The 23,611-nt window shown below is 40.3% G+C and overlaps 2 protein-coding genes across 2 annotated transcripts in view; both read left to right on the top strand.

Annotated features, from left to right (window-relative positions):
• The first annotated feature begins 128 nt into the window (after positions 1-128).
• On the top strand, positions 129-3,010 carry LOC135941222 (lipid scramblase CLPTM1L). Its single transcript, XM_065486569.1, has 10 exons — positions 129-521; positions 577-677; positions 737-986; positions 1,040-1,161; positions 1,223-1,366; positions 1,415-1,556; positions 1,607-1,795; positions 2,177-2,364; positions 2,429-2,680; positions 2,733-3,010. Exons 1-10 carry the CDS (start codon positions 369-371, stop codon positions 2,815-2,817), a joined length of 1,626 nt encoding a protein of 541 aa, XP_065342641.1. The 5' UTR covers positions 129-368; the 3' UTR covers positions 2,818-3,010.
• Positions 3,011-5,837: 2,827 nt separating this feature from the next.
• Positions 5,838-23,611, top strand: part of amon (amontillado) — a 31,462-nt gene continuing 13,688 nt past the window's right edge. Inside the window, exons 1-2 of the mRNA XM_065483419.1 lie at positions 5,838-6,184; positions 20,837-20,941. Coding sequence (XP_065339491.1) covers positions 6,026-6,184; positions 20,837-20,941 — 264 coding nt within the window. The 5' untranslated portion in view covers positions 5,838-6,025. The remainder of the gene's footprint in view (positions 6,185-20,836; positions 20,942-23,611) is intronic.

Here is a 23,611-nt window from a genome sequence, read left to right as displayed (position 1 = left end):
ACTTTAGCAGGCAGGGCAAACGAATTCAAACGTCGTCAAGCACTAGACATCATGCTGTTGCCTACGTTAAGTTGTTTCCCTGCTCGTTGCGTGTAGGTACGTTTATCCAGAACACTTCTTAGTTTATTTTCTATTTAGTGCCAACTCAAATCGAGCGAGCTGAACGCCGAACCACGCCGAACGCAGGATCTCTTTAGGAGAAAAGATTTGGACGGTTGCTATTCCAAAACCAATCACAACAAGAATCAAGAATGCGAGAGTTATTTTTTTACTGAGAAGCTCGGCTACAGAAAAGTGGATGTAACTTTTCAGTTCTTGGTTCATAGTTTATTTGCTTCGTCTGTTCATCAAACGATTTTCACACCGAAATGAAGTTCTCGTTCACCCTTTTGGGGTCCTGCATTTTCATTGCCTACATGACCCACTCAATTTGGACAATAGCCCGTCTGTTTATTCCTCCCAAATGTGATGTTGGACAAAGTTGCTTTCATTCCTTCTTGGCAAAAGAACCTAAACTTCAGGTTTGGAAGAGATTTTCTAATTTTATAAAATATTGAACATTCATTGCTATTCCAGATGTTTGGATTTACATCAGTACGAAGAAACCCGTCGTTAGAAAGTGAAGTGAAGCTAGTGTACAATAATAAGAATTTTAAGTACAAAGATGAGCTTGAAAAGTATGAAATTTCATCCACACCTATTGAAAATCTGGCTAAAAATTATTGTTATTGCGAAGGCCCCTCATCATTCCTCTGCCCCAATCTGTGAGAAACAACGGATCTCTCTATCTTCATCTCTTCGTGGCAGCTTCTGATTTTGGCAGGGCTAAAGAGAGAGCCAACATCCAAGGCGGAGGCCTCTGGATCAACTTGATGCAGGATCCTTTCACAATAACCGCTTTTGCCAAATTGACCCAGTATCGTGTTCCCCAAGCAGAAACCTTCAAGCTCCTAGATGACAAACAGAAAAAATCTGAATCTGAGAAAGTATGGTTAAAGCTACCATTTTTCCTTATGTTTATATAATAATCATGATTTAGAACACAAATCGACTCAAAACTCCAGTGGTGCATATCAAACCGTCTGTTCAATTCAACATTTTGACAGAATCATACTCTCTTCCCATGAAAGACCTTCCTCCAGAGCTAGCTTACTTGCTCAGGTTGCTAAAACTTTTCCAATTAAAATAGCAGTTTGTTCAACATAATAATGATGCTTTACAGATTGGCCCCAGATGGCTCGTACTTACCTCTTATTCAATACAACTACTTGAGCAGCAGAATATCAGACTTGATTGAAGTGAACAAGGACATGATGGAAGCAAACATTACTCTCTCTTATTCTCCGATCGCAGTTGGAAAATTAAGGTAGCGCAGATGATTTTTATTCATTCTGGTATATCTTTAAATCTTCAGATTGATGCTGCAGCTGGAAAGTGGTTTGAGATCGCTGAAGGAATTTGGGTTCTCTGCCAAAGATATTGATGAAGTGAAGGGCATATTTGCTGACACCAACATTTACCTGTTGTGCACTACAATGTTTGTGGCTGCTTTACATGTAAATTTGAATGTCATTCACCCGCAACATTTCTAATCAAAAATTACCAGCTTCTCTTTGATTTCTTGGCTTTGAAAAATGACGTGAACTTCTGGCGTCATACCAAATCTTTTGTTGGCCTGTCTACCCGGACCATTTTGTGGAGAGCTTTCAGTCAGGCTGTAGTGTTTTTGTACCTACTGGACGAAAACACTTCCATGCTTGTGCTTGTTCCTGCAGGATTGACAACACTAGTAGAGGTATACATTTTTTATAGGAGGTTTCTCCCACTGTGGCGTTAAAATATTGGAAGATTTTTTAATTATATTAAGTTGTTAAAAATGAAAGTAAAATCTTAAGATTAAATTATATTTTTTCCAAGGTTGTACGGCCAACAGCCAGTATATTCAAATATTATCACAAATTTAAATGAAATTAAAAGAGATGATTAGTTGTAGTGTAATAAATTAGCCATAAAATCTCGAAGAAATGTTATTCCATTTAGAGATTTTATTTTCCTATTATAATACGAGGCTCTTTTATTAAAATATGCAACCAGTCAAGTCTTTATTCAATTAATTCCTTAGCTGGTAAATTCGGAATTAAACATCGTGTTAAGAAAAAATGATTTTATTTTTCAGTTTTGGAAGGTGAAGAAGTGCCTCAGAGTTCAGATTTCGTTCAGTGGGATCCAGATAGGCTCAACTGGTTCAGCCGAAAGCCAAACTCAGCAATTTGATCAGCAGTGCATGTCATACTTGCAGTATTTGCTGTGGCCTTTGTGCATTGGAGGTGCGATCTACTCTCTCCTTTATGAACCGCACACAGGGTGAATATGAAAAATAAATATCATCGATAGGACGCGTAGAACTTTGATTTTTGGTTTGTTTCAGCTGGTATTCGTGGACAGTCCATAATATGGTTCGCGGTGTGTACGCATTTGGCTTCCTTTTCATGCTGCCACAGTTGTTCATCAACTACAAATTGAAATCGGTTGCTCATCTCCCATGGAGGGCTTTCATGTACAAGGCCTTCAACACATTCATCGATGATCTCTTTGCATTCACAATCACCATGCCGACAGCGCACAGAGTTGCCTGCTTCCGAGATGATGCTGTGTTCCTTGTATATCTCTATCAGAGATGGTGAGCCAATTTGCCATTTTTCTTTCCCCAATTTTTAAACTATTTTTTCCAGGCTCTATCCAGTTGATAAGAAAAGAGTGGATCATGGCACTGAAATCGATGAAACTGTTGGTGAGGAACGTCTCAAGAAAGACTGATTTCATTGGTGTGAACAGTAACCTCTGCAGCATCAAATTCCACTCAAGCCACAAATTTTTATAGCATGATATATCATTTGTTGTATTTCTTATGTTCAAAAGAACACAAAATCATTTGCTGTGAATTGTTTACAATGTTGTTTTGCATTTAAAAATTGATAGTTCCATTAATAAAATAAAATGTTTATTATTATCTCCAAACTTTTTGTTACCAACTTCTGCACACTATTTAAAAACGTTATACTAAATTGGGCAGAAGAAAATAGAAATGCAAACCTAGTCATGTTTCCTGTTTGATATTACCGGTGCGAAGGGTTTTTATTATCCTTGCTAGACTGACACATTGCAGAGCAATTTAATAAGAGACACGTCTTTTCAGAATCAATATATTTATCAATTGATAATAACTCCATTTTTGAACATGAATTCTTTCTCATTGCATTGCTTTTAATATTCTGCTAAAATTGCTTCAGGCGTAACTACTGTAAACATATAAGCATGATTTGCAGTTTTCTCCTTAGCTCTCAGTTCGTTTAATATTTTTGCCATGGAAATTCAACAAGGATGAACTTTTAAAATACTGTGTAGTGTATTGAACGGTCAAGAGAGACAGGTAATATTTGAAAAAAGAAAAATTAATAGTCTTTGGTGGCAAACACGTCAAATAATTAAAGTATGTTTGTATTCTGCTCAATTGGATTGTTCCGATTTTTCAAAACGATAAAAAGTGATGTGTCTTGCGGGTCACATAACCAACGCTTTTTGCAGGATGAATATGCAATTTAAATTTTTTTAAATTACCGTGAGAAAATCAAGAACAATATGTTTCCCTAAAATATCAGCAATGAATTTAATGTTGTTCGCATTGTTTATATTCTGCGTTGAAAAGTGTTGACCGAGATAGTACGAAATCATAATCCATTGTATGGGAAATTGTAAAGTGAAGATTTGTAGGCAACCTGCACGTCATTCATGTCGAGCGGATCACATAACTTCAAAACCATCAGTCACCCCTGACTCATGAAATGTGACCAGTCTTACGCGAAAGCAGGACATTTTGTTTCAATTTCTCAAACCGATTCGAATAAATTGCTGTCACTGCTAATTGAAACAGTAAGAGCAGTTAGCCTTGGGTTCATGGGAGCAACCCTTGAGAACATCTTCAAGAAGTAGAGTCTGATTTTGCGCTTGAAAGGATAAGAAGGGCGTGGAGACAGTAACTCCGGCGGTGGGATGACAACTTTGCGTCAGCATTTGGTGATAATGAAAAGAACGAGGCTTGCGGAGACGAGAAGAGAAAAGATACGATAAAAATAAAGAGCAAATACGCAGTGTGTCGAGTGTCGTGCTAATATTACTCTCAAAAGTGCTGCTGAAAGGATATTGCTGCGCAGGCCTTCCCCTCGATCTCTATTCAATTTAATGGGCTTCACGAGTAAATATTGCAATCATCGCGATAAAAAGGAAATTGCATCCGTCTTTTAATTTCTCCCAGAAGCTGTGGCAAGGCAAGAATAGTGGTGGTGCGTTAGAGTAAGAGCGAAAATAGAGCACGCGCGTGCGACATCGTCGGCAGGTCACTTATCGCAGTGGGCGAGCTCCAATTACTTGGCAGATCCCCGCGGCGAATCCATCATGCTCGGCGGGCGCCTCTTTACGCTGCCGCTGGGAAATATAAAAGCGACTTCCGCCCCACTCCCTCAATGAATTCTGGTCGGCTCCCTTGACTTAAATCACTCACTCGAGTTGCGCGATGCCTCTTGAAGGCACTTTACGGCAGAAATTGGAAATTTGCATCACCACGTACACCAAGGCCGAGCACAGAACCACGAGATATAAAAACTCCATTCTTGAACATCAATTCTCTTTTTCATTATTTTGCTTTTAATATTCTGCTAAGGTCTTCGTGGTTATCTTTGATTTTTGTCTCTAGTTTTTCTGCTGCAAAAAAGATGGCCTTGTGGGCTATTTTAACTTGTAGCGCGTGGATTTTTTTTTTAAAAAATGACCTGGTTTTATATAACCAATTAAACAAGGATTGAGATTTCATTTCTCTCAAAGTATTTGGCTGAATTTTAGTTTTAAGTTAAAATGATAGACGATTTCTGCTTAAAATTATTCACTTTTAGTACATATAAGTATTATTCAAATCATTTTAGGTATAAACATCAAACTAGCGTAGTTATGTCGCTACTATGTATTTGCAATATTCATTGTTTATAATATGAGATATAAACTTTATGAAATGGAGAAGAAAACAGCAGAGAATTTCCATAGAAACGCTATACTAGAGCAGCAGTCCGTGCAATATTCCGCGAAAGCAAACACTTGGGTTTTGGTTCCGCTTATATGCTAAAGCACACAAATAGTCGTTCGCAGTCGAATTAATGAATATTCAAATGACTTTTCAAAATGGCACGCCGTTTGACACTTGCCATTTGCATATCATAACCGTCGGGATGGGTGATTTACATAGCCGGCCGCGGCAATAAGGAGGAGGAAAAAGAAGTAGCGGTGCGGCGATAGAAAGGCAGGCGCGGGCGTCCCTTTTGATCAACCGCAAGGAAAGTTTCGTAATCAAAAAGGGAGATGCTTGCATGGAGCTTTGACTGCGAATGAGCCTCAGAATGACTGGTTGGCCGACGATTCATTGATCCCGCGCCCGACCAGCCCAACGAAAATGGCGCAGACTCGCTCTCAACCGGCGCCTGGCTCATCCTTCCGATTGAGGAGGGCGCGTTGCCCTTGAGCGGGCCAAGGCGCGCAGAAAAAGCAGCAGCGGTGGCGGCCGTGCGAATTTTCTGCGCCGCAACGACGAGAAAACGAAATCGGACGGACACAAATACACGCGAACAGTGCACGCACAGAGGCCAGGAAGGGCGGCGGGGAAGCGGAAGCGCGCGGGGACAATGGCTGGGCGCGATTCGTCGGCGGGGCGTTGGGGAAAAATCAATGCCTATGACGTCACTGGTGACGTTGGGGGGCTGGAGGGGCGGCGGTGGCAGCGGTGGTGGTGGTGGTGTGTGTTGTCAGCAAGCAGGTAGATACACTGAGCCAGCGGCCCGCCGAGATCATCCAAGTGGAGCCGCGGCCAGCGTTCGTGTTTTTCGGCCCATGACTTGGGCGACGGGCACCTAGGAACCGGTCGTCCGTTTGTCTCTAGCCGCTTTTCAGCCCCCGTCGAGGCAAACCCCGCGAATTCGCCGATATGTTGCACTTGGTCGCCCTGATGACGCTGCTGGCGGCAAGTCCTCTGCAGTCGGCCGACGTCTTTACCAACTCGTTTCTTGTCCGACTCAACGGAGACCACGGCGAGCAGGCGGCCAGACAGGTGGCCCAAAGGGCTGGCTTCGAAAGCTGGGGCCCGGTGAGTATCATGCAAACGCCGCGAGTTAAAAACTCAGCATATTTTTCTCTAATGCACAATTATTGTTTTGGTTGATCAGGGCCTCTCAAAACGCTAGATCATTGTTCCAAAGCCGTATTCTTATGGTCATGAAAATTCTGTTTGGCAAATTGTTATTGAAACACTTGTAAATAAATAAATCAAAATTGAAGAGAGAATTGGAAAACGGATCGAAATACGCTTAAATAAAGATGACAGTGAATATACCATCGATTGCATTAACATAAAAAATTACTTGCCCTGCAATAAATATAGCTAAAACTATTTCAAAGTTTTGTAACATCCATAAAGTTATATATTAAATTTTGTTCCTAACTCTAAAATATTCATTTATACAAATATGAAAAATAATACGTGCTTATCACTCCCACGCTTTTTTTTAAATGATAAAATTACATTTATGGAATGGTCAGAATGCTAATTTATAAAGTCTGCAAAAATTAATCTCAATGAACCTTGACCTGGAGTTCTTCTCAATATCAGGTATCAATAAATTACTGTTCGTTTCTTATTGCTATATTCCATCACTATTTCATAGACTTATTTTTGATCTCGGGGAGTAAAGCTAAGTTAATCCAATCAGATGAATTTTAGCCAAATGTACAAAAAAAAGAGTACCAGTGGCTCTCAGATCAAAAGCTATTTATCTTAATTATAGCATTAACGTGAGTATACAATATTATTTTCTTTTGTAAGTCTAGGAATAATTATAAAATTGCTTGCGTATAGTGATTTGAAAAGGCCATTAAATCCTACATCCATATACAGCACTCGTACAGACGAGAAACTGCGTGCGTTTCGCTGGAGCAATATCCATAAAACTCAATCTCTCCAGCACGAATAAATTGCTCGCTTCGACATTGGTACAGAGCAGTTCCTCCCATTTACCGCACACAAGGCTGACGTTTCAAATTGTTCTCGGGAAATATGAACACACAGCGTACGGTTCAATCGGAAGAGCTCTCTCGCTGGTGGAAAGGGAGCCGTGGCACCGCCTCTTAATAAATGAATTTCCATGCATACCAAATTCGCATAAAACATGACGTCAAAAGAGTCACATCAGCAAAGCAAGCGCTTGCTTTTTGCGTCGCACGAGTTTTGGCAAGTGGAGCGAAGCGAGAGCGATTCCTATTTAATAATTCCAGACGCGGCTCGCTTGCTTATCGATTCGAGGCCGTTAATGAACCCTCAACAGCAAATTGTACAATATGTTAAAAATCACTTTTTCAGCCAACATCCAATGAAATCGCCTTCTGCACTGCAAAGAAGGGAAGTAGTTTGTTCCGGCTTTTATCGAAACTGTAACAATATACGGAGGCAAAAAATATATAATGAGGATCGCAAGGAAAAGCAAGCAACAAGCAGCTTACTAGAACTCTCCTGGGAAGAGCAGCTGGAATGGGCCTGAAAAGGAAATCCTTTCCTCTCAATTACGCATCGTATTTGTTCGCTGTCAGGAAAATTACATCGAGATAGAAGCTGTGTGCCGCTGAGTTGTATTCCAGTTTGCATTCACAAAGTGAATCGAATTATCCTTGAACAGGAAAATCAAGTTTGTATAATATTAGCTCGCTGCTCCAACGCGTAGTTTTCCCCGTTTACCCGAATTACTGTATTTTTTTGCTGCCGGCGGCGGCGGGAGGAAGTGCGCGGCGCCTGACCTGATATTTCCAATATTGGTGGCTGCGACGCCCCTTATTTACGAGGCACCAGCTAGGCTCGCCACCGATGTGGCAGAGGAAACCTACTTGGCGCTCTAGCGCGATGGCAGACGCCAACTTTTTGCCTAAAATCGGCTTCGTCTGCACCTGCAAGTCGGCTGCAATTTTTCACTTGGTGAGTAGGGAAGCGTCTATGTAGAAATCCGTCTGCTTTTGACACTCCTTTGTGATAGAAACGGCCACATAGTCTCTTCTAGGTGTATTACTATAGTTAAAATGTTTAATCATCAATTCACATAACTGTTTGCTATAATTGTGAGTTTTGTGCAGTAGAAGTAATGAAATACGAAAGACCTCATAAAAAGAACGGTACATCTTTAAAAATGAAATCAAAATAGAAGCGCTGCTCAAGTTTAGATAAAATAAAAAACATAATTAAAATTTGGTGGCATATGACCCAATTTTAAATCCAACTAAAATAAATTAAGGTTTTATTCTACTTATAAAAATATGGATTAACAAAGTCTGCTAAGTAATGGAGCTGGTGAACCTCGACATAACTCATCTTAGGTTGTTACCATAAGTAATAAAGAGAAGGAGCTCCTGGGAAGAACTTCAGAGATCTAGAACGAAAAAGCTCCAATGCACATCTCACGAGATTTTAAACGAAACGCACGAAAGCAAAGTTAACTTTCCTCTCTCGTAAATCTTGCGCTAAAACCTGCAGCCGCTATATTACTTTTTCCTCCAAACAAGCATACGCTGCTTGTTTTATACAGAACCCAGACCAAGGAGAATGAAATTCTCTGTTTAAGCGAAATTTAGCGCTTTAGAGGCAAATGTAGCGTGCAACACTTAAGCAGTACAGAATCATTAATTTCTTCTTCTTCACGCACTCTCGTTATGTACCATGACGCAGAATCAGTATATTTTATGCCTCCGTCTGTTCATATATGAAAACTGTCACTCGAGGCGCTTATTGTATGTCGCGTAATTAGTGCTGCTGCTTTGTGCGCGCAGCTAAAACAATTTTGCAAAAGCTCTTCCTGCTCGAACGCCTTGCTGCTAGTTCCATTTTGCGTCTTGGAAATTTAATTAACCTTTGATTACTTCCCACCTCCTCACAAACAGAATGAACGGTTGATTAACAAATGCATTATTCTAAGTGATACAATGAAGTACAAGAAATTCTCAGCTAATGACGTAATTGTTGGTCTGCAACTGCTTTCAGGCATTTGAACATTAATGAATGCCTTTGACGCACAGCACAATTGCCAATGAACTTTTAACTTAATCCTAACAAGTAAGTAAAGAAACAGACAAAGGCAAAAGTAAATTTAAATGTTCAAGAAGCCAGAACTTTTTCTCCTGGTTCTTTGAGAAAGTGCTGAATTAAATTGTTCAAAGGCATTTCAAGTTCAATGAGAAGTTATAGTGTTTCCAAGAACGGATAAATAAAAGTGAATTATCCACAACTGATAAATGAATTTCGTATATCAGCTGTGTTGACAAAGAAAAGCCAGCCTCCCACGAAAAATTAAATTAAAGCCACAATATGAGCAAATGATGTAACTTTGCATAAACCCTCACTGTCAGTAATCAATAACAGGAGCTGTAGCCATAAATAATTCCTGCAACTCCGGCTTCCGCTAACAAACCCGACTTCCAATTAAAAAGTGTGAGAGAGGAAAAATCAGCGAGCGTGCGTGGCAAAAAGCCGCGCTGCTGTTGCCAGCCTCGTGCTTCACAGTATTATTTATTATTTTGGTATCTTTATAGTGAAATAAATTACATAGTAACTGCAGCCTGTTGTCCTGCCCGTTACGGTCAAATTATGGTGGAGACGCCTGTTGGACGGTGAATCAGATTTTCCTTCCTGTGGCGCATTTTTTCCTCTCTCTCTCTCTGTTGATCGACCTGTGGGCCCGTGCATTTGGCGGGCGATGATCAATAAGTTTAGTCCCTCTCCAACGCCTGGTTCTCTTCCGATTCACCCGTCTTCCTATGTGTGCACGTCTGTGTGTGCGAACTCGACCGGCGAATGCTGGAGACGATCGCAGGTAAACTCGTTGTGCAAAAGTTGGTTCGCCCAGGCCGTTTACGAAGAGACGCCGAACAAAATCAACAAATGCTCGCTGCCGTGAGAAGTTTGAAACAAATCCTGCTGTCACCGATGTACGCCAGTGAGTGGCCTTTCTTCGGCGCTGTTCAAAGTTTGCGGCGTTGAAAGGACTTGCCAAATCCTCCATCAATATTTCATTTTTGCTGATACGTATGAGAGGACATGAAAGGGTGAGAAAAGTTCAGCCTGTCGTCTTCGTTCATAAAAAGACGAACTTAAGCCCCTTTTCATGATGCATCATTTTGTAAAATAAGTGAAAAGGCCACAGGAACAGTGAATTTTTTGTCGAGGCAAGAAATCAGTTTGTCATGCCAGTCTGTACATTTTGTGCAGTAGCATAGTATATAATTACTTCTCAACCATCTAACTTGTATGTTAACTGTCACATCGGGAGCTAAGCATTACTTTTTATGACATGGAGCTCCTCTCTAGACACTGGAAGAAGTAAAGAAATGTAGTCCGGATTTTTCCGAATAATAAAAAACTACGCACATGCGCAAGAAATATCAAGTAAAAACCTGCTAAAATATTGACGATTTATTATATTAATATAATATACAAGGTTAGTTTGTGGCATGAATAGATGATTTCCTAAAAATATCTTCAGATATTCCAGATCGCAAAATGTGACCTAAATTGTCCTAATTAGCGTTGTGCCAAATTTTTGTAGTGTGTAAAATGGAACATGCCGCATGAATCGAGACTTGTGCGTGTTTCAATGCAATTAATTACTGACTTAAGCCTCCAGTCGACACCTTTGTGCAGGCTAGGATTTCATAACTGCCATTTTATCAAAATCGATCTATTTGTAAGCTCCACATGCTAGTAAAATCAGTGCAAAATTGCATATTATGTGTGCACTAGCCGCGAAGCAGAGGTGCCTTACATGTTCGGCGGGCAAAGCAAACGGCTGCTTGTGCCCACAAGGCAAACAAATATGGGCACAAGGCACACCCGCGCGTTGCATGACGCGAGTCTAATTGAAAATGTTGTATATTATGCAGATTATGAAGAGCCGTGAATCGAGCGCGTGATCCACTTATGCGCCCGCATCGTTATCTCTGCTGCCGCGCACGGCAGGCTGGTTGCCTGGCGCGGCTGCCGGGCACTTTTTGACTGATTGATGCTGTTGACGAGTTCATTAGAGCCGATTGATATTCAGTTCGCGAGCACCGAGGGTAATGGCAAGCCGCTTTGCAGCAAACACCGCCCAAAAGATTAATGACGTTAACTGGCATTAACACTGATATGATTACTTCGCATCGAGCAGGCGGTACCGAATCAATGGCTGATGTAATGAGGCGGATACCTCCTCGTGAACACGTTTCTTGAACTTCTGCAAACTATATCAGAGGTGAAACATGCTCCGCTGTCACGCCAACACACGGATTTACAAAGTATGCAACCTCCACCAACTTAAGTGTTGCACAGGTTGCATACTTTTTCGCGGAGGACGAAACAATTCATATCTAACTTTTAGTGTTTCTAGAGGTTTCTTGTGAATCTTGTGGGTTGTGTAGAGGAATATGAAACCATCATTGCCATCTAATATTTCGCTTTTTAATGATCATCTTTGTCGTAGAATCTGTAGGTTTATATTTCGTTAACATGAGAAAGACCCGAATCCGGGCCTATGAATAGAATTATATATTTCTGCTTCTGGGAACCTCACCCGGAATCTCCTACTTGGAGAGAGTGCTTGACATGACGACCACCGTCTTGCAAGGTGGAAGGGTCAGTGCAGGTAATTCGCTTATCGCACAGTTACACTGCCCTCTACCTATTCTCGGGAAAAAATGAACTAGACTTGCGCCAGTAAGTGGAGGCGACCGTATAATTATCAATAAATTCCAACAGCCACACAAGAAAAGTTTAAGCTGAGGTTCTAAGATTGCATTTTATTTCAACAGAAAAAATTTAAAGAAGACTGCAAAGAGTTTTTTCACCGATTAGGAATCAATTAATAACTATGTCAAAAATCTCTGGTGTGTATACATAGTAAAAGAGTTGTTTTGACTGCACCTAATAATTGGCCGAGGAATAAATTTAAAAACATTAATTAAAATTAAATTATACAAAAAGCAATTTCAATGTCATTTTTTTATTATTGTTGTTTATTCTCACGTTTTGTCAAATACATTCATGTTATAGCAAGTCATTAAAAAGGTATATAAGCATGTGAAAAAGGGCAACACTCCTGGCAAACAACTTACGAATTTAAGATCAGATAGAATAATTTAAAATCATAAAATATAACAGTCTCACTAATAAATAAAAAACTGAAGAAAGCTAAAATGATGAGAAAGGACTATGAAAATTTCATTTTTTTACTCTATCGCGTTATATTAATAATTTGTCTGAAATTTATGCAACAGTGCAGATTTTGAGCTTTTTAAACGAAATTAATCATGATTCATTGATGAGTAAACATTACGAACCATTTAAACTTTAGCTCTTAAACAACCATGCGCACAGAGTTGCAGCGCCCCTGCTATAATGGCTGCATAGATTTTCCTGTATTGCATCGCAGCAACTATTATATTACAAATTGATCAGGCGCCGCGTTTTGTGCGTGTGTTCCACCTCGACCCCAGGGAAGGCACAGCACGAGGGCCTCTTAATTTCAATCAGGCAGCGTACGACCGCAATAGAGGACCCTCATCTTCGCCGCTTCTCTGCCCAAGAGGCGAACTCCTAAGCAGCTTTACCTCCCTTGGCCAATAATAATTGCGCTTTTCACCGTCGAAATCTATACCATCCGAGCAGCAGTTCGCAGAATTCGAATGTGGAGTTAAGCTGCTCTCTTTCTTCTTGTTCCCAGAAGGTGCTTTCATCATTTACTTTTAATTATGCCGTTTGCCTGGCTCGCTTTCTGCGAACAAATTAATGCGCTTTATTTATAGCCTCTATACTTCCCCCATTCATTAGCCGTCGACCTGCTTGCCATCTGTATTCACAGGTTAATTAAAAGTATGTGCGTTCGAGCAGAAAGAACCAGTGTGAACAAAAGCGAGCTAATTAAACCGATGCTGTTGTGCAGACGGCGATAGAGAGGCGGAATCATTTGCCGTACGTGTGGTCTTTTTAAACAGCATTTTACGCCTCTCTGTCTCTTTCTTTCTTTCTTTCTCTCTCTCTCTCTCTCTCTCTCTCTCTCTCTCTCGGCATATTTGTCGACCCTCACATACGGCTACGCTAACCAACCACACGGAATCACAATTAAGGCCAAGTCTAGCGCTGCATGGTGATTACTTTTGAGTGGCTGACTTTAACTAAATTACACCGAGGCTGTCTGGGTCTACACAGCCAAGCTACCTTTGAAACTAATGTGCTTTGCATCCCACATCTTGTTAACGTAATTTGGCATAAATTTAAGCTCATAAATCTACATATCATACACGTTTTTTGGCATTATAGTGAGTGACTGGCAAATATTTTTGGGTTCTCAAGGTTTGCAATCAAGCCAACAAACATAACACCCCGTATTAACTCAGAGTGCTGTACAAAAATACATAAATATCTGTAGAATCTAGATCAATAATACTATCTGTGTCACACGTGCGTTGTCGGATTGGAATAGGGATTAGAGACTGATGCTCATTACGCTGTTTCTGCATGCATAATTTTGTCATGCAGAATTGTATGGCTGATGTGGCGGCTCCTATTTCACATATTCTTTGATCACATGTGCTAGTAGGTTTTATCTATAATAAAGACACATGTCATACAAAGGCTGAATTCAAATTTATTGGCAATAGAAATCGTGTTCCAACTATTTCAGCAATGCTATATACCATTTGGCAGCTCAATGCGCACATTAAGGCTTAAAAGATGCTGCGACAAATAAAGCTCGCCCGCCGAATTTCAAGCGTTGGTCGGAAGCAAAACCTCATCACCAGGGGGATTTGCGTTGCAAATTCGCTAAGCAAACTTCCTCACTAAATCCGATCTCGCTGCATCACTGTTGTGCAACGAGTGAAATTCTCGTTCTCGGGCAACATGAGAAATTTGCAACACGCTGAAAACTTTAAATGGGCTCAATGCATATAATACTTTATGCAGTCTTTTGCTGTTGGAGCGGCTGCCAGTTTGCCCGCGAATCTGACGAGATTTCTGAGAAGTGGAGGAGGGCGCCGCATTCTCATTAATATTTATCAACAAGAGGCTCAAGGCGAGCTCTCTTTATAATTTCTACAGCCTCAGAGGAATAACCTTTTTGCTTGAGTGCTGCATGGAGAACACAATGTCAGAATAAATTACGGATCTTGTCAGTGCCGACTCACAATATTTTTACATTATTATCTATCGATGCCGATCCAGCGATGAAAAATTGTATTTCGTTTCAGCACACAGGATAACGATATATTTGAATAATGAAGAAAAAACTTGAGTTTGAGGTTAATTTGCATTAAATTATTTCCATTAGAAATATTGTTCTTTGAAAAATAATTTTAAGATAAGTAAAAAGTATAGAAACAAAGTGTTTTTTTCTTTTTTTTTATCCCTGTCGGAGGACCGGGAAGGAGGCGCACTGCACTAGCACGAATGCTGAAACCCGGGTCCCAATAACACCACGGACGGATAACAAAGGCGCACCAGGCCGCACAGAAACCCAGTTCACTCAAGAGCCACTTGCCTCCGCACCGAGGACTTTTTTTGAAACGCTAGACATTCGTCCCGTGATGCCTAATCACGTATGCTGGAAAAGCGCAAACCAGCAAGTAGTGAGAGTGAGTCGGCCAAGAGCTATGCAGTCGGCATAGGGAGGCTTTCCAGGCGTGTTCACCCATCTATCTACCGACTGCACGCATGCTGCTTATTAATTTCGGTGATCTAACGAGAACCGGTGTATCCAGCATGCTACACCCTAGAATATATGTGTTAATCTTTTTTAATTAAATTACAATGAAAAAATTAAAAAAAAACCTCAAAAATGATTAGATGCAAAATGATATAATACTGAATGTTTATTAATACTGTTTCATTCAATAAAATTTGTTCTTCCCTGTTGAATGAGATACAACATTGAATTTACTTAGTGTTTTGCTCTAGGTGCCAATTATCCGTTTTTATTTTTGTTTTTTGAGTTTCAAAGGCAGTTGCTCTCATCTCAAACATTCATATTTAAAATTAAAGCGTTCAGAGACTGCAACACTGAGTTTTAAAAAGGGAAAAATAGCATTGATGTCCCTCTCTCGCCTTCTCAAACAATCTCACTTCAACTCGATGCTCCATGGTTCCATATAAGATCCTTTTATTTTTTGTTCAAAACAATTTACAGGTTTTATACTATAAACACTAAATTTTCTCCTGATTAAGTGGAACAGCGATGATAAAGACAGTGTGGCAAATTTGAAGATATGCCATCCACATCCGCGCGATTTACAGAAACACGTTTTATTGCTCCGTTCGTAGAGGGGCGATGCAAAGTTCATCTTTGAGGGAGATAAATCCGCGCTGTCAGGCAGTGATTAGGACCTCTGTGGTGCTGTCGGGCGTTGGGTTAATTACGGCACCAGGGAGCTGGAGATTGCGAGAGACAGCGAGCGTCGTTTTCTTCGGCGTCTCCCTCGACTGGCACGCAAGACTGTGTGTAATTTGCAGCCCCTCTTTGGCCGGTTGGTCGACAGCTGTGTCATGTCGCACTCGCGCGCGCCAATACTTGCACAGGAAATTAAAGATTCGCCTGGGCACAGATGCAGACGAGATTATTCGCACCCCCGTCTTGAAAGAGCCCTTTGGCTTTAAATTTGTAAGGGATGCGGGCTTGTTAGTTAGGGGTTGCTTTGCAAGTGGTGCGTGTGCGTCTGTAATGAAAACTCGCGTGACGTCATGCCAAGAGGCGGCCTCGGCTCTGCTGCCCCAGTGGAGGTTGTTGCATCAAGCATAAGGGGGGGGGGGGGGCTGTTGCTGCCTCAGTCGATGCAAATTTTAGGAACTTGTTACATAACGAAATTTTGTTTCCAGAGTGTAAATTAATTTTCGCTGAAAACTTTCCCTTCAGTTTGGTACTAAAATTTAAGATACCTCATTCTCACCAGTCTTCAAGCTTTCTAACTCGCACGGTTAATAATTAATTACAATGAAACTGATGGAAACTGGTATTAAATGTCAGCAGAAATCCTCTATAAAAAAATTTCGCCTGAAAATCTCACATTTCAGCAACTCAAATAATTCAACTTGTGATTTTTAAGACCTACGTTACTCTTCATATGATCATATATATCTAGGTTTGTTAATTTTATTTGCTCGACACTCATTCCACTAACATAATGTTGGATGCTAGCTCATTTTTAATTCCCTCTGTGGCCAATTCTATTATTCGCAAAGGAGAAAGCCTTATGAAATGCCAAAAGCGAGAGAGCGTGCCCTACCCATTCACAGCTTACGTATGTAAATTGACATAATACATTTCTCTTGTACAATTGTATGTGTACAGCGCAGCAGCACGTCTCTCTTTCCAAACGCACAGCAAGATCGTTTCTATTATTATTCACGCAAAAACGACGAAGCGTGCTGAGCTAAAGCTCACTCCGCCATTTCGTGCTGGAACATGCGCTCGTCTCGTTAAAACTTAAAACCGATGAGCAAAAAATAATGTTCGTGGCCTGGCGCTGGTGCAGAAGCACGTGTCAGACGCAGGGTTGTATCAGATGCCCTCACACTCGAACGAACAATAACCGGGGAGCATTCGCAGCCCCGTTCGTTTTTCCATTAAGACGTAAGCACTCCCTCTCCGCAGCAATTATTTTTGCAGCTCTGCCGGCGGCGGGCCAGCGTTATGAAAGAGTGCTTGCCGAAAATCAACAAGGGCACATCCTTATTTTATGTATTCCCTAATTGGAGCCACTTGGCCAATTAACGTGTCCAACTCGCTCGCTTTGCCCGGCTGTGTGCGTCACGACGCCCTAGCTCTTTCCTTTCAGCCTCTGCTTTTGCGCACGCCTCGCAGCCAACGCAGATAATTAATTGCGAATTCGCTCGTCTCGCTGCGCGTTCCGACTCGTGTTTCGGTTGCCGAGTGTGCGCAATTACCATAGGTCGCGCAACAGCGGTGCCGAGTGTGATAAATAGGAACGCTCCCCGCGGTGAAAATGAAATTTAGAACGCACCTGCCTTTGCTCTATGTGAGATTTTCCTTGAGGGGGACTTCGTTGAAATGCTTTCGACCTCTCGTTTCACTTCAACACCAGTCAAGAGACATTAGAGCGATAAAATGCATAAAATGTGATATTGTTCATGGCGCAAAAAAGTTACGAAAGAAGATAAAATCAAAGACGTTAAAGGGTTTACTAGAATAACTTTGAAAAAGACATGGATACATTATTTGATTTTTGTAGAGGATGACCCAAGCTCCTATTCCTTTTTCATTTTTAGTATTCTGAACTTATGCAGAGTCCATTTTTGTACTGCAGTGACTTCGTATTTATTTATTTAATACCTAAAAGTTAATAATTTGGGACTAATTAAGAAATAATCAAAATCATCTTTGAGTATCACATTAAAACTGTCTGATCTGGCTACTGCACCAATTGCAAGCTGCGGATATAAGCAATCTGATCATTTTTTAGTCTACGTGATCTCGTAAAATTAGAATCAGTTGGGTGCCCGATTAAAACCAAGTCAGATACGTAAAATAAAGATAAAATAAAGATACGTATTAAATGTCACTGATAGACGTAAACTGCATATTCTAGTCCAGACTCACAAAATTTTGTATAATAATAGTCCTCAATATTTGCGCAATCTTGTAACAACAATGCATGATGTCGATTTTTTGGGTAGGTCACGGGCGCATCGAATGCGACTTCGGGCCCCCTTTGTCAGTGTAACAGTGCCTGAGCAGTGCTTCCAAGTCATTTGTTATCGCCTGTGGAACAACCTGTCGCCGAATCTGTGTATGAATGGGAACTCAAGTGCATTCAAACAAAAACTGAGCCAAACATTTCTTGCCAAATACTGATATGATAGACTGATTTTACTATTCCCTCTGTTATCAAATACAAAAAAATGCTTTGTTATATTTTTGTTAAGTTCTGGATGTGGATGTATGGGGCACAGTTGCCCTGCTGATCCGTAATAAACCAAAATTTGAATCTAAAATTAGAATCAGTTGGGTGCCCGATTAAAACCAAGTCAGATACGTAAATAAAATATTGATAGACTGCTTTTTTTGTAAATAGTCTGTTTTGTCGATGTTCTTTCATCGGCAAAGTGTTTTGCTGATGTTGAGTCTTCTACTCTATGACTTAATAGAAAATCATGTATTTTAAAAAAATGTTGATGCCACAAAAAGTAAGTTTTCAAAGGAAAATAGTCCTTTCAGGCAGCCTCATTACGAATTTCGCGTACATGTGTGCGTGGTGTTTACAAATGACTCGCAACATCTTTGCTTTTGGCCGTACTTATCTGCTTGATGTTCGCTTTTCCACTATATTAATCTCGCCACAGTTGTATGCGTGTGATTTCATATTTTACGGCTCTTTTGATGCGTCTTTTTAATAGCTCGCAGCCACGTGAATATGCCTCTTTATGGTGCACTTTATGATTATTCCGCTCGCTGGCCGTGCCATTTTCAGCCCACCTTGCTTGCACGGCCAACGAATAACGCAATTTCGTATTTTTTATGTTTACAAGCAAAGCAATGGACACTTTCTGCGCATGCCATAATTTTCCCAATTTTCCGGCTCCACTATTTTCGCACGGCTAAGCAAAATTTACCGTACCTCACAAGCTTTTGTTGCGAAAAAATCCCGCGCAAAACGATGAAAAATTACTTTATAAATGGTTGTACGCATTCACAATTGTTCTCAGCTTCCAGAAAAGAACCCGCGCTCTTTTTAATTGTGAATAGCGCCACTTTTATCAGAACAGCGACCCTTTTTTCCATCCATCACCGCCTGGGACAGGCAAAAAAGGAGGTACTCTCTAGGGATTTCTATTTCAAATATAGAGCTCAAAAGGAAGCGGTATTTTCTTTCTTTATTTGTATTTCCTCAAATAAAAAATACATACAAAATAACTCCTCTCCACTAAAGCTTTTCTTGTTATTAAATTCCTTTTGCTTTCTCTAAAAGGAACATGTCTATTTCAAGTGAAAACATATATATATACACACATACACATTGTGCTTACAAAAAAGAGAGAAAAAACTGGGATCTCTTCTCATTGAAAAACGACTGGCCATTTAAATGATGAGTGATCAGAGCAGGATTAAACAAAATAATCCTTAAGTCGAATATTACCTAATTTTGGGTTTCTGCACTACTAAATAAAGAAGAAAAAAAAAATTCTTGCAAAACTATTGTAATTGATTTTGTCAATGCATTTTAAACTATTCAGACTATTTTAAACTTTAACTATGAAGAAAGGTTTAAAACTTTTTATATAGGAAGGAAATATATGACTGATGAAATAATATTGTGCCGAATCGTTGCTCTTCAAAACTTCACACTGCAAATCAGGGGTGAGAAAATGTCACTGCGCTGCATTGAGAAAATCTCACCCCACCGCATGTCACTGATGCGCGGTGCGAAAAACTTAACTTTGACACCTCAGGTATAGTGACATACGGCGGGGTGAGATTTTCTCACTGCAGCGCAGTGACATTTTCTCACCCCTGACTTGTAGTACATTTTTAGAATGATTATTTCTTCTTCTAAGAAAAAAAAATGTATGTGCTTTTATATTTTCCATTCCCAATGTTGCCTGGGGCACCAGATCCTTCCAATATCACCCTGATTCATTCTTCTTAGATTTCTAATTTTTTTATCAGCGGAGCAATAGGTGCATGACCTATTTAATATCTAGATGAAGGCAAACTTTCTCATTTGCACACTAAGCAACTCGTATATAGGTACATTACGCAAGCCCTGGCAAACATACATATTTAGGGCTTGCGAGCTGCAGGGTTGGATATATAGCAGGCGCGCTTTCTACGTCATTATCTCGAGACAATTATCTTCATGGGCTGTTACCACCAGCTGAGGATATTAACTCAGTGGGGAGGCAAGAGATGCAAAACGGCTGATAAACTACGGCAAAACAGGAGCAACATTTTTCCGTGCTTCTTTTTCAGCAAATTGCACGCAATCACCAAGCAAGAGAAGGAGCGCTAGCTTCTTTCCCATTCTTAGCGCAAAATGGTCTTTTTAATTCCACTTAATCCGTGTGCACGGCAAAAATAAAATAGTTTAGGACAATACTGGCTCAGCCGCGCTCTCCCCTTGAGACGCCGACAACTTTGAAGCGAACTCTCGTTTAATTAAATTCCCATCAGTTAGACGAGTGCTCGCTTGCTCACATCACATGCTTTGTACTTGCAGCACAATCTCCGCTTATATCCCGCTAATATTATATTAACGATTCATGCTAAGAGTTTGTTTATGAATATATGAGGAAAAGGGTGCATTGCTTTGCATACCCCAAGCATAGAAACGACGATAGAGATTTTATAAAAACTATGTATTTCCACTCACCCGCAGTTATAAATATGGCATTGAAATTAACATTTTTATCTTGCGTTCCGTTCCCCGGCTTGTAGAAATTAACACTTAAAGAAATATTGGTATAAATATAATTTAAGAATTTAGGAAATCTCTCAAACCAAATTGTCTCGTTGGATCAAAATTAAAAAAAAATCGACTTCACAAATCGTTGCTCTGCTGATTTTAATTCAATCTTTTATACCTAAATCATCATCACATTAATTGCCTGCACTTAGGATAATAGATCTACATTCCACATTATTTGTTCCATTCAATATTAAGTTTCAAGTAGTGTTGCTTCTGCCAAACCTGGAACTAACAAGCTGTAACGATTTTTTTTCAGGTGCTGGGTTCGAACCGCGACTTCCACTTCGTGCAAAGGGCCCTGCCGCACGCAAGGTCCAAGCGCAGCGTGCCTCATACCAGGAGGTTAAAGGCCGACCCAATGGTGAGTTCAGCCGAGCAGAGCAGACGATTTATTAAATGGCACAGAGAATTGTGCTGTTGCCCCGCGAACCTTTCGCTCCCCGACGCACTTAAAAGCGGTCGTAAATTGTGTCCTGACGGCCATCCATTCGCGAGCGGGCGCACGCTGGGAAAAGTCGCAGATGCTTTTCGTCCAGTCCCTGCTGCCTGGTAAAAGCGACACAGAAATTAAATTCCCGTCTGCGGACCACTTTTCACGCTTTGTCGGAACGAGAATTGGAGCAGCTGACACCGAGCTTAAAATGCCCGAGCTGATATTTCTGACTCCCCCAAAACGCAAGGAAAATTATTTTGAATTTTCTCCATTCAGGGGATGGAATTAAAAATTCAAGCTTTCTCCAACTGATATATTAATCTCCTGGGTGCTTCAATCTGTGGCTTCTCAACCGACGAAGCATGAAGCAGTAATTTAATTTAATTTTTTACACATGATCAGTCAACGGTCGTAAGGGAAATTTTGTAGTGGAATCGATTTCATCCCTTGATTGGCGTAAAATTTCTCAATAGAACATAAATTTATATTCCCAAAATCGAAATATTGAAAAAGAAGGGTTTTAAAAGATTTAGAGCTCTCTCTCTCTCTCTCTCTCTCTCTCTCTCTCTCTCTCTCTCTCTCTCTCTCTCTCTTTCTCTCTCTATCTACTTGATTTCTAGACTTCCCACCCGAGTGCTTAAGCGAGCTTTTCAATCATGGACTTCTCAATCGTTTCTTAGTTAGCAATTTTAGCAAATTAGGAACAGATGAACGGTTTTATCTCATAGAAGGGAAAACTTGCGATTACATTTTTTCCTCTGCTGAACTACTCAAGCAGGTAGGAAAAAGTCTCGCTTGAGCGGATCGAGAAAATTCTTGCATTCCGCTCCCGACGGGTTCACATATAAAATTTTAATTAGTTATAAGCGAGGGGGAGGAAAGTTAGTTGTGGAACACTTCCCATGCTGTAGTCACAGAACTGGAATGATTTCAACGATGGCGCGCCTCAATTAATTACAAATTTAGTAGCTTGCGAAATACTTACCACTATATTTAGACACACAGCAAACACCAACTAAAAACGCTATACAATCTAAAATTTATTCACACTGAAATTATGACAACTTGATTAACTAAAAAATATATTTTACTGGGAATTTTTGCTCATTTTTCCCTTCCGCACATATTAATTTCCCCTTTCCTGTTTAAGTTAAATATTTATTTCTAACCTGATCTTATGAATACAGTTTCTGTTGTCAAAATAAATAAATGTCAATAACGCAGATTTAAAAGTTGGTTCCAATGAAATTTCAAAGTCTATTTATTAATTTTTTAAGTAAATTAAATCTTTAATTGGCTATGTTCCTTACTAAAATTAAATTTCGTGCTTCTATTTTCTCCTTCCCTTTTTCATCGATTTTCAAAATTAGCTCCCCTCACAGTTTGCCGAGTGAATTTTAAGCGAGTACGCCATAAAGTCGGTGTGACATCGTGTTTTGACTGTAAAATGGATGTTCACGCGACATAATTCGCGAAATTTATGGCTGAAAGCAGGCGCGAGAAGATAAGGCTCGACGACGATTATTAGCAAACGCGCGAGCGACGGCGGCTGCGAGTTGTTGTTTATGACATGGCGCTCGCGTTCTGTGACGCGGCGGCAGCGCCTAATGACGCCCGAGACTCATCCATCTGCCTGAATTATCATTGATAAATCGGCCGCTTTTCACGCGTGGGTTTTCATTTCGCAGATTAAATTGCTGCCTATAGCTGTGATGAGCACGTCAGAATCACTCGGCGTCGGAGCGAACACACGTTGCCTATGCTCGTCACGCTCCGTAATTAACGCGCGCGCCAGGCAAACAATAAACAAACACGGGTCCGACGCGCACACACAAGTAGTGTGTCTATTTTTGGTGCAAATTCGTTGTTATTTTTGTTGGTCAAATTGTTCTGTTAGCTGAGCTGCCGATCGTTTCGTGGGAGTTGGAAAATTGATGATATCTTTTTATCTCCGTGATTTGTATATGCATCATTTGCGGTGGCCTTTTTCCTGATTGCGACTTTCCTCTATGAATCTTGCTTCACCCCATTGATTTTTGCTCTTTGCTCCGTTTGAACGGTAGATTCAGAATAAGCTCAGTTAGGAAAACACTTTTACTGTGAAAAAGTATTTCTCGAAAATGACAAATTTCTATCAAATAAGTGGACGATAATTTTAGGTCACAAATAATTATTATCTTTATTTTCTTTTTTTTTAAAAAATTCAATTCCAGTTGTTTTTTTCTTAAGCAAAAGATCCTATTAAGGATAAATCAGGATAAGTTAGACTTCCGAAGCATTAGCAAAACCAATGAATAAAATAATGTAGATTTCCTTCTACTCAAACCACTCGCCATACCGAAAAATTCAGAATGCGCCATTCACAAAAATAAAAGCTGTAGAATACGCTTTTTTAACTTCAGCAAAACAAGACAATTTTAAATTTTCATTCGAACGAATAGAATCATTGCCCGAGGAAACACACGTTCAATAGAAAAGAGATTGGCTGCTGATTTTTGTTGCGATCAATGTTCAGGGTAAAAAGATAAGGCTACGTCAACAGTTACCCTAATTGTTTGCATATCTGTAATTTGCGGAAGTCCTTTTTCAGATTGCATC

The sequence above is a fragment of the Cloeon dipterum genome, chromosome 3 (genome assembly GCF_949628265.1).
Source record: "Cloeon dipterum chromosome 3, ieCloDipt1.1, whole genome shotgun sequence".
Taxonomy (NCBI): domain Eukaryota; kingdom Metazoa; phylum Arthropoda; class Insecta; order Ephemeroptera; family Baetidae; genus Cloeon; species Cloeon dipterum.
The sequence above is the reverse complement of the archived record's forward strand: the minus strand, read 5'-3'. Positions and strand labels throughout refer to the sequence as shown.